The sequence below is a fragment of the Brachycentrus maculatus genome, unplaced genomic scaffold (assembly GCF_059751285.1).
Source record: "Brachycentrus maculatus isolate JH-2025_06_01 unplaced genomic scaffold, ASM5975128v1 h1tg000323l, whole genome shotgun sequence".
Taxonomy (NCBI): domain Eukaryota; kingdom Metazoa; phylum Arthropoda; class Insecta; order Trichoptera; family Brachycentridae; genus Brachycentrus; species Brachycentrus maculatus.
This window is the reverse complement of record NW_028281072.1, coordinates 664,454-682,812: the sequence shown is the minus strand read 5'-3', so window position 1 is coordinate 682,812 and position 18,359 is coordinate 664,454. Positions and strand designations below refer to the sequence as shown.

The 18,359-nt window shown below is 31.0% G+C and overlaps 1 protein-coding gene across 1 annotated transcript in view; it reads left to right on the top strand.

The window, feature by feature from the left end:
* The window catches only part of rsh (Rap GTPase activating protein radish), a 212,330-nt gene that overhangs the window by 93,996 nt on the left and 99,975 nt on the right, over positions 1-18,359 (top strand). The window contains exon 8 of the mRNA XM_088268421.1: positions 12,872-13,052. Within this exon, the coding sequence (XP_088124547.1) occupies positions 12,872-13,052 (181 nt within the window). The remainder of the gene's footprint in view (positions 1-12,871; positions 13,053-18,359) is intronic.

The following is an 18,359-nucleotide window of genomic DNA, read 5'->3' as shown; positions in this document are numbered from 1 at the left end:
TTTTTGAAAAAATGCAGTATTTTGGTGCAATGTATACCCACTTTACGGTACATTTCAATATATCTGATGGTAACCGATTGCCTTTAATTGACTGTCTGATATATATAATAATAATAAAACCCTTATCCGCACCCCAATGGTGCATAGGGCACTGCTTCATATAAACGCAGTGTTATCTTGATCGTTTACACATGAAGGAAAGGTGATCAGCCCTCCGCTTCAGGTACCAGTCCAGGGTAGTATTGAATAAATATTACAATAATAAATTACTTATATTTATTTGACCCCCCCCTGGGAATCGAACCCGGGACCTCCAGAATGGTAGCCGAGCGTGCTGACCATTACACTACGGAGGCGGAGGTGGAAATTATATACAAACAAAGTAAATTAAAACAAAGTATATGAATTCAAAATATTTCTTGGTATAAAACAAGATGAATGTGACAGGCGCCGTGGCGTAGTTGGGTAGATGCTCGACTACAAAACTGGTGTCGCGGGTTCGATTCTCGCAAAATAAATTCAATAAAAGATTTGTGTTCAATTGGTCTGGGTGTTTGTGATGTGTTTTTCACATTTACCTTCAATATCCTTTTTATTTGACCCCCCCCTGGGAATCGAACCCGGGACCTCCAGAATGGTAGCCGAGCGTGCTGACCATTACACTACGGTGGCGGACTGTCTGATATAATAAATAATATTAATATTGTTTGATTTTTTTATGTTTGTTGAGAAGTCAATGTATTATAAATAACTCTTAAGTGGAGAAACCCAGATTTGTGAACAAAGATTTGGACTCACCCAAAACATTGAGAATTTACATTTTCAAATAGAAAGATGTATAAAAGTCTTTTTTTCAGTTTTGTAACTCCTACGATCTTTTTGTCCGCTTCCGTAGTATAATTATCAGCACGCTCGGCTACCGTTCTGGAAGTCCCGGGTTCGATTTTCAGAGAGGGGTTCAAATAAATATACGCGATTTTTTCACTCTAATATTTATTCAATATTAACCTGGACTGGTACCTGAAATGGAAGGCTGATCACATTTCCTTCATGTGTTTCATTTTCCTTCAATGATCAAAAAACACCGCGTTCATATGATGCAGTGCCCTATGCACCATTGGGTGCGGATAAGGGTAAAAAGAAGAAGACTGTCATTTATCCGTAGAGGGTGTGCACCAGTGTATAAAGCAGATCATTTGGCGCATGGAGCTTTGAATGCAGTTTTTTTTTAATTACCTTGTTTTCCAATTAGGGATGCTATCGAAAAGCACCCCCGGGGTGGGGGCTTGTAATAAATAAGCCCAATTCACCATTCCATTTGAAGTGCGGCAGACACAATTAAATTATTCCGTTAAAAATACATTAATCATTCCGGTGAATGACATTTTCGGGACACTCCATCACCGGCGGACACTTTGTGTACGGGAAAATATAACACAAAGACATTGTGATACCATCCATCACACAATATTAGGCTCTTTCTCGCGGAAGCGCCACGCGATAAACACCTTTGCGGGTAGTTTTCCTTGGTGCGAATGTCGGTCGTGAAAACTGATGCATTAGAGCGGCGGCTCCCAAACTAGGAGTCGCCAGATTTTATGGATTATTAAAAAATATTTTTTCATGATTATTGTTAATTTATAATATATTTATAGATTTGGCATTAATTTTTTTCAGAACCCCATTTTAATTTATATTAAATGTTTACATCAAACATCGATGTTTTGAGTCAAGTAAATTGTATTTTATTATTAAAAATTACATAAAAATTAATTGTGCGACTCTTGTCTCGCCGTGTTATGGCATTTTCATAGGAAACATTCGTTGTACATACTAAAGACATACTAATAGACACACCAAAATGTTTGTAGTTAAATTTCCCAAACTTGTGTATTCTTATTCATGTTGAGAGTTCTAAAACAGAGGTGTCAAACTCAATAGGCACCAAGGGCCGCATAAGGTATTTTAGGTATGCCTGCGGACCACATCAAAAAGCTCAAAAATCTCATTTTCATTTTTATCTAAATTTAAGGGAATAATTTACTATCAAAAACAGTCAAATAAGGTATAGTAGATCCAACTAAATGATTTTGTAAAAGAATATCATATGTTCCTGTACAAAAAATATTAAAATGAAAAATATAACCGCGGGTATCCGCGGGCCGCAAAAAAATACTCGTCGGCCGCGAGTTTGACATGCCTTTTCTGAAACACCCAAATCATTTTTAAAGACGATGCTTTTAAATAATTGAAAAACTCAAGAAATATTGATCGTTTTTTACGAATGAAATAATTCATAACTTACGATATTATCCGAAGCTTTTTCTTGCTTTGTTCCTTGTTTAATTATTATTTAACGCAATGCGGAGGTCTAATTTCTCCCTTTATCATCCCCTATTTCATCTCAGCCACCCCCTCCGCTCTCGCCTGATCTTCCATGATGTATAAGTATTGTTTTTGACATCCTTTGACATACCGGGGTGAGGGCAGGCCCCATCTGGCTCAGATCTGGAGTCGATGCTGTGCCTCGAATGTTAATGCGACCAACGTGTCGCGATGTCGCCTTTCCTTTTGAAACTAAGCCGTTGGCGTCGTGTTGACAGTACAGTTACAATAAATTTTGGAAAAAAATAATTATATATTGTGACGTCCCAAGAGCGCAATTCTAAACTATACAACATCTTAAGTTTATCCAGATGCTTTGATTACAAATCTGGATTTCTCTACTTACGAGTTATTTTTACAGTTTTAATTTGAGTTTAAATTACAACATTTTGAGTGTGTTCAAATACTTGTTTACAAATCTGGATTATCTCCAAGTGTATGAGATATTTTTTGACATCTCAACATATTACACGCGTTTAAAGGGATCACTTTAACCAGCCTATGAGGTCGTAAACCACGTCAATGCCCAGACATCCATATTCTTCTTCATTTATGTTGAGATGTCAAAAAATTATATGAGTTTTACTTAGTAAGTACCACTATTTATTAAAATTAATTGTGCCACGTATTTTGATGCATTCTGCATCATTTTGCATAATTTTCAAGCTCCATACGGTGTTTGAAAATGTTGAATTATAAGTAAACATATAAGACACCGTCTAACCTTAGTAAAGTTATTTTGATCGCCCTTGTATTTTTTTCTGATATATACAAAATGATGGAGAGAAATGTCTTTTTTTTCTTTTCAAAACAAATCGTTTACTGTTTACGCTGTGCCTCTCCAAAAAAGAGACTTAGCTCTTGTGTTTGGAGAGGGACTATCACTCAATGTTTATTTTTTGAAATATACATGTATAATAGGCATTTAATAAATTTTAATATCCATTTTCAACTATTATTTTACTTGGTATAATACACTTGTTTTTAGAGTCTTCTTAATTGTACTTTACATATTTGTAAAAACACGTAAAAATAAATTCACAAATAAATCGCAAAATTTTATCTTTATGTATTTTTAATAATAAAATACAATTTAGTTGACTCTAAATATCAGTTTTTGATTTTCATATCTAATAAATTGTAAAACTGAGTTCTAGAAATAAAACACATCGATAAATATTTTTCGTGGTAAATATAATATTTTCATTAAAACAATGGATCTATATTACCACTAAATTACTTCCGAATCAATTAATGCATTTTTAATATAATATGTTCTATATTTATATCTGTTTGAAGGTTATTGAAGTATTTGGTTCTCAAATATTTGTATTATATTACATCATTACGTAATCCTTCGTAATGAATCTAAATTTGGCAATATCTTCACACATACTATCGTTAATCTTATTCCCCTCAGGCCCTCGGGGTATCCTTAATGTCTTCCTTCAGTGTCAACTTGGACTTGTCGATTGTTGCTCCAGACTCGGGTACCATCCCGGGGGTCCAGAACCCCAGCTTCCCTGTGTGTACTTCTCTCTCCCGTGGGAAGAATTTGTCAACGGAAATTTGGGTTTATGGGATGTCACTTACTTCACGATAAAGATAAAAGGCACTTACGTTATCCTATCAAAACATCTTTTTTATAATCGCATATATACTCGTATAATATTTAGCAAATGAATGATTCAATGTTTTATTTATTTTTTACGTAATGATTCCTTAGTTCCTTTTTTACTCGTTAGGTTTTTTTTATCATGGTATGTCGTTCAAATTTTTCGAATAGGAGATATTAAATATGCAACAAACTTTTTGAAATTCATATCTCAAAATTGATAAAGAAGAATATGGATGTCAAGTTATTATTTACAGGGCTAACGACCTATCGAAGGCTGTTGTATGTGATTACTTTATATATCGTGTAACATTCACCGTTACATCTTTGATTGACTTCAGTTGATTGTACTTTCTTGCACATGCTTCTTCTTGGCACCATCTAGGATTGAGTTAAGTAAACTAGCAGAGACCTTTACGAAATTTTTGTGAGATTCTTCTGAAAAAATTGCATACTAGAAGCATAAAAACATGCTGTTTAATTCTTATAAAACTTTTGTTTTGACCAATTATTTATTCACAATAAATTAAGTGTATCCAAAGCTGTTCTTCAAAAATTAAAGGTTCGGCACTTAGAAATAATTGATATCGCATTATAGATTATAGACCTATGTATGTATTTATATTTAATAATGAACTGGTTTGTCAACATATTATATGTAAAAGAGTTTTTATATTTATAAAGTAACATTAAAAAATGGTTCGTTTACTTGGTAATACCACTTTTTATTCAAATCTATTGTGACACGTGTTTCGATGCATTCCGCATCATTTTAAATGCGAAAAAGTGGTATCTACCAAGTGAAATATAAATTTAAAATAGAGAGATATTACCACAATGTTACTTGTCTGTGTGTCCTATTCTTCCCAAAAACATTTTTAAATAAATTTCTCACTTCTTATCAACGTTTTGTAGTTGATATTTGTAAAAACCCAGTATATGAACGCCTCAATATATGAAACTCATTTTGTTTCCTCATTTCATTTGACAAGCATTCTCAATTTAAGAATCTTCTCTGTTTCTGAAGTCGCTCTCCTTTTAACCCTTGAGGTAATAAGTTTCCGCCTATTCAGAGTTTCTCGAGGGGTGGTTTCTAAAGGCGCCCTGTCCCGTCCGGTGAGGGATCACGCCGTCAGGGGGTTATTTATGCCCCTTTTTGGTTCAACCCTGCGGTCAAAATTAATACATCGCTCCCCACAACAGATTGCAGTAGCTCAGATTTACAATGAAATATTTCAAAACAAATTTGAACTTGAAATAATTTGGCACTTGAAATACGGGGAAATGTGAATTTAATAATTTTACTACTTTTAATTGCTTATTAAATCCAGATGTGGGAATTCATATTGCCCACTGAAATACCCACCATTTTATGTACACCTAGATCTAATAATTTTTTATTTTTTTATTTTATTTTATTTAGTAAATACCACTCTTTCTTAAAATCTACTGTGACAAGTGTTTCGAATCATTCCGCATCACAGTAGATTTACAAAAATAGTGGTATTTACTTTGTTATTTTTTAAAATTAAAAATGGATAATTTCTTTGGCTGACGGTAGTGCCTAAGTTGAGAAAAAGTATAAATATAAGTTTGCATTAAATTAGTTTTTATTAAATTTGCCCAACTTTGAAGACACTGTTTAAGCTCATAAATAATTCACATCTCAACATAGATGAAAAAATATATGGAAGTACGATTATTATTAGGGCTTATGACCTGTCATATATTGCTTAAGTAATCACGTTATAGACGTGTAAATTAATTTTATATATAATAAATTTTACTACAAAGTGACTGCCGAATCAACTAATAATATTTTAAAATAACAAAATTGTTAGTATATAAGCTTGCAAATATTTTAGTCAGTTTGATCATGTCTTGATAAGACAAAACGCGTTACATTATATATATATATATATATATATATATATATATATATATATATATATATATATATATATATATATATACATATATATATATATATACATATATATATATATATATATATATATATATATATATATATATATATATATATATATATATATATATATATATATATATATAAATATATATATATATATATATATATATATATATATATATATATATATATATATATATATATATATATATATATATATATATATATATCATTTTATATATTTTTAAATAAAGATAGAATTCAATCCAATAATCTTGTTTAATTTTGGATACATTACCCAAAAATTTTAAATGTTTTCTACCAACTGGCTGCAGTTACAATAAATAAAGCAAAAATGGTAGAGTGATTTTGCCCAGAATTTTCACTCATGAATCACATGAAATTATAGTAGCTTTAAACAAAAAGAGTACATCCACTCACGAGTAGGCATAGGCTATGAAACTTAAAAAGTTGAAGCCTTAGTAGGGTCATGATGGGCGGTGTTGCATAAGCCGTAGCTAGATTTCAGAGTCACTTGGACGTTAGGTAATTTTTAAAAAAAATCCTGTACTGGCGTAAAAAAAGTGTCAATTGAAGTATAAATACATGTTCCGAAATTCGAGTAGTGTGGTTGTCAATCATGGGTAGGATGGTGAATATTACACACTTACGAAATGATCACTTAACCAGGTCATATGCCCTAAATATACAGACTTTCACATTCTTCTTGTTCTATGATAAGATGTCAAAATGTGTACAAGTATAAACCAATACACGATTAATGAGTCCACTTTATATTTTTGTGATAGCTGTTTCCCCTTGCGAGGATATTATCGAATTGCGTAAAAAAAAGACGTATTTCAAAACCTCTATTTTTTTTTGTTTACAGCAGTCTTTTATAGTAATTAAAATTAAAAAATAAAATAAAATATCAAAATTAAGAATGTAAGGATATGGATATTTCGATATGAAAATTACAACAGGAACACCCAGACGAATTAAAAATAAATATTTCTTTTGAATTAACGGGAATCGAATCCGCGAAGCCATTTTTATCTTCGTCTATTTTGAAATGTCAAAAAATAATATTCTTTTTTTTTATGTTAACTTAGAGTCCACTTTTAAAAATATTCCTATTTTGATTCATTTTTTTATTACCTCTTTCAAAATTTTATTACATAAATGTCAGATCGTAACCATTTCATTTTAGTGACCTGGTGATGGAATGATTGTACCGAAACTATTACTCACGAATTAGTGTTTATTAAAGTGGTATTACACAAAGTAAACGACGAATGATAAAGAGAGTGTAGTAATATACTTTGTCCAATTATTGATATACGGTTTTTGTTCGAAAGCTTTGACGATTAAACTTTAATCGAAATGGGCGAACTTCTGTTACTGACTCGAAACCGCAAGCTTTCACGCTAACTATGGAAAATGGCAAGATCGACGGCAAAGTTACGTTCGGCGATGATACAAGAATACTAACATCTAGGGGCGTATTTCTAAAATAAACAGCGTCACAACGCAAGGATGATTTGCAATCGCTTCCTTTAGTTCCTATAGTTTCCTTGATTATTAACGCGAAATAACGGTGTGTTTATATAAAATTGGTCAAATCAGGAAAAAAATCATGGCTTTGTTTTATTATCATTGTTTAATTTTATTTTGTCGCCTTACTTCCGTCGGCAACAAATTAAACATATTTGGAACCATATATTGAAGTGTTACTCCCATATTTATTGTTAATTTTTGGTAGACAAGGTACCTACTCGAGACAATGTTGCATTCCGTTTTTTTCATAATTTTTATTTTACACTCTGCATAAGCTGCGGTCTGGCCATGTATACTTTGGAAATATGCCATTGTATGTGGTATCTGTTCCAACTCGAGTCTACAGTAGATCTCCCAGCCGTGAGCTTCTGTGTGTTTCCATAATTAAAAGCAAACATAAAGTTGGTAAACATTTTCGCTGGAAGTGGATAATCTCTCCGGCTATACTTGGATGTGCCCGAAATCCTCTCACCTTTACTCCCCCAAGTATAAACCGAATACATTACTTTATTTTACAGAAAAATTATTAAAAATATACATCAGAACGTGCTTTTCGTTATCTTTTTAACGCTCAAAGGCGTATATTTATTTCTTAATAATAAAGTAAATTCAATACAATAAAATAACGTTATAACGATTCTCCTTAAAATTTGTTTTAAGAAACAGCCGTTTTTCCTAGAAGAACCTTTTTTTATCGTAGTAAGTTGTTAGCTTAACGTTTTTATGCTTTGTTTTTAAAGCATTAGTTTCGTTGTCACCTAACGATTATTTGTACCTAAGTTTTAAATATATATATATATAAATATATATGTAAACGACACCTCTCAAATTTTTGGAACTTGTGCACATATGTATATGTGTATTTTTTTATATATATATATATATATATATATATATATATATATATATATATATATATATATACACAAGTACTTATATATAATGTTTAAATATAGATTTCCTTAGGTGTATTTATGAATTTCGTTGCATTTTCTTTCACGACTTAATTTTATGACATAGAATTTAATTTATAAAGAACATATTTTTTTATTTTTTTATTGATTTGGCGTGTATTTTATATCTAGTTGAACGACATACTGATTTTTTTAAATAAACATTGTGTAATACCACTTATTGAGTTTTATTTCAATACACAAGACTAGTTCAATATCTACGATTGTTTTTATCGACAAGTGATTATAATTATCATTATGTTTTAATAATCACATGTCGATGAAAACTGTGATCAACTGTGGTTTTCGAAATTAGTCGTGTATAATGATGTTAAACACAACTTTATTGAAGTCTGTTGAAATACGAAAAAATGAAAACTTCTATACGCAATAAAAAACAGATATATGTAAGCATATATGATATATTTTTTTTTGCATACGCATATCCTTTTTGGATGGAATCTCAATCATTTCTGAAACGAATATCCCCATTATCCGTTAATGTTATGATTCTCCGTATAATAATTTCTCTAGAGAATTTGGTCCCCGAGTTATTAAGAGTTTAATGACATACTAGAAATTTCTTTATGGAATATTATGTAAAAAAAATATATTGGGTTGTGGTGAGTAAAAATTCACGAAGAAATATTTTTATTTTGATGAAATCAAAGATTGACTTCCCGGTTATTTTGAAACATATACCAATAACAATATTTTTTCTTCTTAATTTGAAGTTCATGTTAATGTCATTTTTTCGTTGACTTTTAAGCAAACTTTTTTAACTAACAACGATTTGGTCCCATTTCTTTGCCAAAAAATATCTTTGAGTTCTATCCGAATTCAGATGGTACAATAAACACCGCGGTAGATTAACGCGAACCATAAATCAAATAAAATAATAAATACTTCGCTCACTCCTTTCAACAACGTCATATATAAAAAAAACTTGATTTTTCAGGAGATCGTTTTTGAAGTTTAAAAATGTAATACAATGTATTAAAAATAAATATCAAGCCACTTATTAACTTTTTACTATGCAACAGATCTTTTAAAGTAAAACCTGAATGTTTTTTCTCCATTTGAAAAATATTTAGTACCTATATTAAAAAAAAAATACATTTTCTTCAAAATGCAAAAACAACACTTTCTGCCCTGTAGTGGGTAAACATTAAGTTAAAAATATTCCGCTTATGCTAGGATATAGTACATTTTCCAGACATTCCGAAAACATGCACAACTGAAAATTGACGATTTTTTTTATTTAAGTATGACGTTGTTGAAAAGAGTGAGCTACTCGTATAACACCACTTTTGAGTATATCAACTAGTTTCCAGCACAACTAGTTTCAAGAACTACATATGCTCTCTCATCAACATGTTAAAATACAAAATATATCTTAGAAGTAGTTTCTACGAAACAAGTTTGTATTTAATTCTGGTTTGTATTCATCTCTTGATAAGAACATCTGTTGTTCTCGAAACTAGCCACGTTTACAATACTAAACCCAAAACTGGTCTTTTAAGATCACATGTTCTTTTTTATTCATCATGTTATTCCACAAAGTTGCCAAATCGTAATAATTATGAAGCAATTGTTTAACGTACAAGTATTTTTTTATTTTACACAAAGTTGCCAAATCATGAAGTAACTGTAAAACATACAAGTGTGTGTGTGTTTTATTTTTATGTTACATAAATTTTTCAAATCGTTAATTAATAGTTTGACGTAGACAAAGGTACCAAATCATGAAGTTATAATAAAACGAAAACGTGCTTTTATTTTTAAAATGTTACACAAAAAATTTAAATCAATAAGTTTTACATATTATCACAAACAAGTATTTTTACACAAATTTGCCAAACAATTGATTGATATAGAACGACAAGACAAGGTTATGCCTTCGGCACCATTTTTAAGGATCATTCAGAGATACTTCGGCACTTGTCTCATGCCGAAAATTAGACTAGGGTGGGTACCACCATTTCGACGTTTCATGAATAATATAGGGAGATTTTTGTCAGCCAGTAAAAAAATAATTTATGTCGAATTGCGTATTTTCCTGCGATGAAAAACTTTAATAAACAAGTTTCTTTACATAATTACGCACCAACTTTCCATATTATTACGAGCTAGCCGAAGTTTTAATGAAGTACTTTTCGGGCACTTAGAGTATTATTTTTTATTCTTAGGCCAGTCGCTAGGTAACTTGACATCGCGGTATTTCTTTTATGGTCGTAAGAGGGATCATTGGTAGCCCAATCCCAAATTTGCCTAAGCGTGTTTCATGAGCAGTCGTCTTCTACAATCTACAATAAACTGAAAATGGTAAGGACACCAAACATGCGAAATATTGAATTTTTCACAACTTAAGTCATTCTTATATTTTTATAAGATGTTCACGATATTTTTCTACTTAGCCTTGAAAATTAAAAAAAAATATATTGAGACTGAGTGCAATAATTACAATTCATCTAGTTTTCAGTTCCTTTTTATTTTCATTGTTAAACTATACAAAAAAATAGTTTTTACTAACTTCATATTAGCAACAGATATCTCTAGTGAAGTTCTGGTGATTCAAAAACAACGTTTCAAAATTGGTTCATAAATATTGAACTTCCAAGAATGTGTCTGGTGTGGTTGTCAATAATGGGTAGAATTGTTGAATGTTACACGTATGTAAAGTGATCACTTAGACTAGCCTATGACGGTCATCAGCCCCGTAAATACCCAAACTTCCATATTCTTCTTCATCTTTGATGAGATGTCAAAAATAAATATGAAAAATAACTCCTTTAAGATTTGTGAAGTATTTGGACATACTCAAAATGTTGATTTACTAACTTACTTACCATGACGCGGGTTCTCTGCGAGGGTAAACAGAGAGGGTGGAATACCACACCAATCTATCTTTGCGAACAATCTTCACCTCTTCCACATTCATCTCCTCATACATACCCACCTATTGTTTCTACTCCTGATCTGACCACTTTCAAGTTTATGAAATACTTGATCATGCCGAGTTTTCCTTGGCTTCTTTTAACAACTACATTCGACATTATTTTGCTATTCTTTCTCTACTCATTCAATTCACATGCCCAAACCATCGTTACACACCTTTCTTAATTTTATCAATTGTGCTTAATTCAACCTTGCATTATTTTCTAATATCACCATTCGAACATCTATCAATTAACGTTTTGCCACATATACGACTGCAGTCGACTTTAAGATTTCAATATTTTATAATGCAATATACCAAAAAAGCAGCTCATTATTAAAAATAACTATCTAATTGTAGTAGAGTGGGTTCGAACCCAGAAACACTAACTACAGGAGTCCGTGACACTAACCCGACAAAATTACATTGCAGGGAATGAATTTTACTAAAAAAAATACATTTTCAGCGTTTAGTTAAAACAGTTATATGTGTTTCAATATATTGTTAACACAACAGGGTTGAAGTCTCAAATTTGAGTGTAGATTTGAAAAAAAAGGATTTAGCTTTAGATCTGTAATTGTTAGATATTAAAAATTCCCTCTAACGATTGCAAAAGAAAAACCGGTGAGTTTAATTGATACAATTTCGGCGACTTTTTTCTATTTCTTGCGACTGGGCTATTTGAAACGCTTCTAGTATCATTATTATTAATATTACTTACTTGAACTTATTTCACTTTTTTCAGATCTCAGGCCCTAATTATGGCAGTAGGAATATTATTTATTATTCAAAAGTATAATTTTTCATGAAATACAAGAATAATATTTGTAAATTCAATACGATGTAATTATTTCTGTAAATGAAATTTGAATAAATAAACAGTTAAAGCAAAACCAGGGCTATCCATAAGAATACAACTCTTGAAGATAACTCTTACATTGCTCCTAGTCTTTTTATAAGTAATGACTGACGTCATCAGACTGGTGATGTCAGAAACGAAGAAACCCTTTCACTATTCACATAAAAGAAATTTTGGAAAATCTGGATATTTGTAGTTTTATTTTAAAAATAGCAGTTCCATCAAGAACTGTCAGTCCTCTTATTTTCTTCTTGGCCATGTTGCCAAGAGGGATTCCCAGCTGTCAATCCATCTCTTTAGTGGTCTACCTCAGGGTTGGCCGTGCAATGTAATGTGGGGGAGTCTGGATGGCTACATTCTCCCTACATGCTCAAACCATTGTCTTCTTCGTTGCCTTCCCCACCCAACGACATCCTCGATCTCGCATTTTTCTCTTACCTTGGTGTTCCTTATTCTATCTCGTAGACTCTTCCCAGATATGCTTCTTAGAGTCTTCATTTCTGACACTCTAAGCGCGTTTTTTGTTATTGCGGTGTCCGCTCTGCATTCGATCCCATATATCATCATGGTTCGCACACAAAAAATGTCAGTACAAAACCTAAATCTAATATAAATTTATTTTGAATTGTTTCAGGATCCTGGTTCGGGCCATCAGTTATACAGTTCACGGTCTGATTCCTGCTTCCTGTGTGTTCGCCGACCGCTACAACAGGGAGGAAGTTGTTCGTTCCCTCGGGAAAGAAGTGAATATCAGTCCTCCGCTAACCCTGGGACAGCTCCCTGACACTCCTGAGGAGCTACTCAAATTGGATCAGGTAAGACCAAGTCAATAATTTATACAAGGTGACCAGGTGGAAAATAACGCTTTTGAAACATAAATAATACTCGTTAATGTTCTTTTGAGAAATTATTTATTGACATAAAATTGTATTAAAACGTATGCATTTTTCATTTTTATTTTACTTGGCAAATACCAATATTTTTTCAAATTTAATGTAACATGTATTTCGATGCATTCCGCATCATTTGGAAACACCTTAAAATAACCCATAATGCATCAAAACACAGTAGATTTTAATCACGGTCGTGTAACAATAAATTTTGATAAATAGTGTTATTTACCAAATTTCAAATGGTAAATTATGTCTGAGCGATGTTGGCTGTTTTCATGGATGCATTTTTCGACTTTGAAGTTCTCCAATACCTTCTTTTTCTTATTCTTTTTCAAAAAATATTTAATCTTTAACGGAATATTTCACCTGGAGTTACTAAAAATCTAGTGTTTATTTAGACAAACCTCGCACATTTGAACATTGGTTACGGTGTTAAGTTTGTTAAAGAAATGTAAGTTGAGCATCAAAAGAATTAAAACAGAAAAGAATCGATTGTATTTTTGTATGTATATATTCGTATAAAACACCTTACCTGTATATAATAAACGATCAACTAAACGTCGCATAATTTTGTATGTAGTGCCCTATGCACCATTGGGTGCTGATAAGGGTCAGTAAAAGTAGTATCTTGGACATTTTTCTTTGTTCAATATAAAATAATTATCTTCAGGAATTCGAGCAGATGTTGGTATAATTAAATATAAACAGATTTTAATAAGCTTGTAATTTGACAAATTTCACGAAAAATCTTTCCAAAGAATTTTCTTTGATTATACGGCCGAAGAATAATAAAAATCTGTTATTACAGGTATCATTTTAATTAATCAAATTTTAGACTTTCCGCTTCGGGGATCTTTCTAGAATATTTAATAACAATAACGGCAGTCGGTATTTTGCTGAAGGTAGAGATATGACAGATATTTCTAGGAAATTATCTTTTCAGATTACCTGAAAAATTCCGTGTTGCTTAAATGGAAACATTTTTGCGCCGGGTGATATTTTAAGAATTTAAATTATTTTTCATCGAGCGTCGATTTTTGTGCCTTTTTATTTTTGTTAAATTTTTTATTATGAATCTTGGAATTTTCGAAACCCGTAAGCCTGAAGCAAAGTAAATACACTCAGGAGATGGAATCTCCCCCCCCCCCCCCCGTCACATTCCTTACTCCATATTTTTCTCCTTTATATATATTTTTTAGCCAGCTAAGACTATTGTCTTCTACCAATGCATCTTACCCTAAAGATTTCTATCAATCAACCCTTCTGAGAAATATAATCCTCAGATAAACAACATATAAGGTAAATGTAGTTGGAAAGAGAAACGATTTTTTTAAAGGAAGAAACCGAAAACAACTATAATTAATACAATTAAAATGTAACTTTGTTTTAAAATCACTATAAATATTTTATTAACACTTAATTATAATGTCTACCGGTTTCGAAGCTAACCGCTTCTTTATGAAGACTGATTAATACTAATAATATTAATCAGTCTTGATAAACAACGGTTAGCTTCGAAACCGGTAGACATTATAATTTAGTTATAATAAAATACTTAAAGTGATTTTAAAACGAAGTTACATTTTAATTATAAAATGGAAAATCACAAATTCAGTGCTTCAAATATAAATTAAAACTATAATTAAGTTATTACTTGAATGTAGACAAGTCAGAAGTTGGAATAATCATCGGGTATGTATGAGGGATGAATGAATGTGGAGGAGGCTAAGATTTTTGACAAAGTCAGAGTGGTGTAGCGTGCTACGCTCACTGCCTAACCTTGCTAATCGGCGTTATGGTTAGTTAGTTAATGGAATAATATCACTTTTAAAAAATTCTCCTTATCATTTATCGTTCATTTTGTGTAAAACCACTTAAAAATATTGCTTCATGACTACCGGTTTCGGATAAAAATTCCATCATCAGGTCATATGTAAAATTGAAGTAGTGTTTATAAGTTTTAATTGACAAATTGAACGATGAATGATAAGGAGAGTGTTATATTATCATTCCAGAAAGTTAACAACGTATTTATTTTACAAAAAATACTTTGTTACTTTATGGGCTGAATCATAAATAAATTTGATCACATTTATTAGCTGATCATATTTAAGAAAAAAAACAAAAAAAAGCCTTTTCATAATTATTCGAAACTTAATTTGTTTTTTTGGATACGATCATTTTAAGCTAATCACGCGAATAAGTTCACAAAATTGAGTGCATAATGTATATTTTTAGCTAGTTATTATACCGTACTTGACAATTTGACATTAATATTTTATATTACTCCCACCCGCACACACACACACACACACACACACACACACAAACACACACATATACACAAACACACACATATACACAAACACACACACACACACACAAACACACACACACACACAAACACACACACACACACAAACACACACACACACTCACACACACACATACCCTCTCTTTTCTTTTTTATCTCTTAATTTTCAACTAATTGTAACATAAATATAGAATCGTTTGATTGGCTTTATTATTGTTAATGTAAATTAAAAAAAAAAAAAACGATATATTATTTCGAGAAATAAAAATACTTTTTTTTTATCCACTCACATTTTTATTAGCAACCAACTAGTTTCGGCAACAACCTGTTGCCCTCTTCAGGGTTTAATTTATGACTGAACCCTGAAGAGGACAACAGGTTGTTGCCGAATCTAGTTGGTTGCTAATAAAAATGTGAGTGGATCAAAATACAAAGTTTTTTTTCTCAAAATAATATATCAATATGATCCACAAAGTTAATGCTTTTAATATTCAAAACAAAAAAAAACGATATTTTTAATTTAAAGCTTTATAATTCCGGAACAAATAAAATAAAATTAAATTAAATAGTCAACACCACTCTTGTCATTGCAGATATACCTGCATCCTATAGTATATATTAATAGGTCCTAATCGGAAACTTTAGCTGAAAAGAAATAAAAACCAGGAAAAACTATCGAATACCATCCCAAATAGGAAACCGAAAAAGTAAAAATTACCCATTAGACACTCCTATAGTATGTCGGCCTTCCAAGGACTCTCAGGTTCTCGTAACAATGTAATCCTAGAAGGCATTCCGTGTCGTCCTGCCAGCCCAAATATTTTATTAATTGATGTGCGGTTCTGAGAAATTTATTATTTTATTTGGCTATAATAATTTACGACACATAAATCCGACATATTTTGTTTTTATTTATTTATGTTCCTACATAATGTCATATTTTATGTATTAGAAATTGGTCGGTAATAATTCATTATTGGACATGCTTGACTGCCAATGTCCCATAGAGAAAAGATCTACCCAGGTTATTATACTCGTGTCGGGTTGTGGTCCCGTGGTTGGTGTCGCGGACTCTTAAATCAGAGTTTCTCGGTTCGAATCCACTCTACCTCAATTTTATACCTATTTCTAATAATGAGCTGCTTAGGCTCACAGAAATAGTATGAAATTTAAATATATGTGTAAACAATAAAAAACACAAATATATATTTTATAAAATTAAATATATATATATATATATATATATATATATATATATATATATATATATATATATATATATATATATATATATATATATATATATATATATATATATATATATATATATATATATATATATATATATATATATATATATATATATATATATATATATATATATATATATATATATATATATATATATATATATATATATATATATATATATATATATATATATATATATATATATATATATATATATATATATATATATATATATATATATATATATATATATATATATATATATATATATATATATATAGGTAGGCAGAGAGAATAGAGCGCCACACCCTCTGTCCTTGCAAAATTCTTCGCCTCTTCCCCGTTCATGCATCTCCTCATACATACCCGCCGATTGATTCATCCAGGATTATAATAATTAAATTGTTACTTTGTTTTAAAATCACTATAAATATTTTATTATAACTTAATTATAATGTCTACCGGTTTCGAAGCTCACCGCTTCTTAATCAAGACCGATCAACACTGTATTAATTACTGATTAATAAGTATTGATCAGGCTTGATAAAGAAGCGGTTAATTTCGAAACCGGTACACATTGTAATTAAGTTATAAGAACATTTGTTGTGAGTTTAAAACAAAGTTACATTTTTACTATAAAATGGAAAATCACAAAGTTAGCGCTTCAAATATAAATTATATCCCGGATTAAAGTTTGGATTATAATCCAGGATTCGGACCTCACACGCTGTATTTGGACAGACTCAAAATGTTGTAATACTGAAACATTTGTTTTACATAATTTATGATATGCGACCATATGAAGTAAAGACCATTACATTGTGCTGATCAAGGGTACTTCCCTCTTGAACCAACACAGACCCTCGTAAAATGGCCATAGGAAAGAGCCTTCAAACATCGTAAACGAAAGTACTTACCTTTATTGATTTAGGCCGGTTTTCAGACCTCGGATTGCTAATTTTATAAGAACATAGGTGATAATGACACTGACGACACTGGTCTAAAGTCATTTCGTCAAATGGATAACTGTAGTTATCCATATCGTAGTCGTACAGGAGAAAGTGACCAACTGACAAAACGTAAAATGTCCAGGAGGGCCATTTAAGTCACTTTTACTTGGCAAGAAAATAATCATCAATGCAGTTAGTCATTTATATACTTCTAATATATTATACTTCCATGTTTAAAATCCTGTTAAAACCATGTTAAAAATTATATTTCACCCCCCCTGGGAATCGAACCATGGACCTCCAGAACGGTAGCCGAGCGTGCTGACCATTACATTATGGAGGCAGACTAAAACAGTTCATGCTCCGAAAAATAGTTCATATACAAAAAATTCTAAGATGAGAAATAATTTCATTATTTGATTCGGCAGTCACTTTGTGGTAAAATCTATCCATTTTCTAATTCATGTTTTACTTAGTAAATACCACTATTTCTTAAAACCTACTGATACGTGTTTCGATGCATTCCGCATCATTTTTAAACACCGTAAATGTAAACCGTATGGTATACCATTAGTATTTACAAAGTAAAACATTAATTAAAAATGAGAAATAATATTTCATTTGTTGGCTTTAATTCCATCTCAAGTGTATGCCCCTATAATATTGATATACCATCCTTAGCTTGAATAATCCAATATCGGATAAATAGTAATA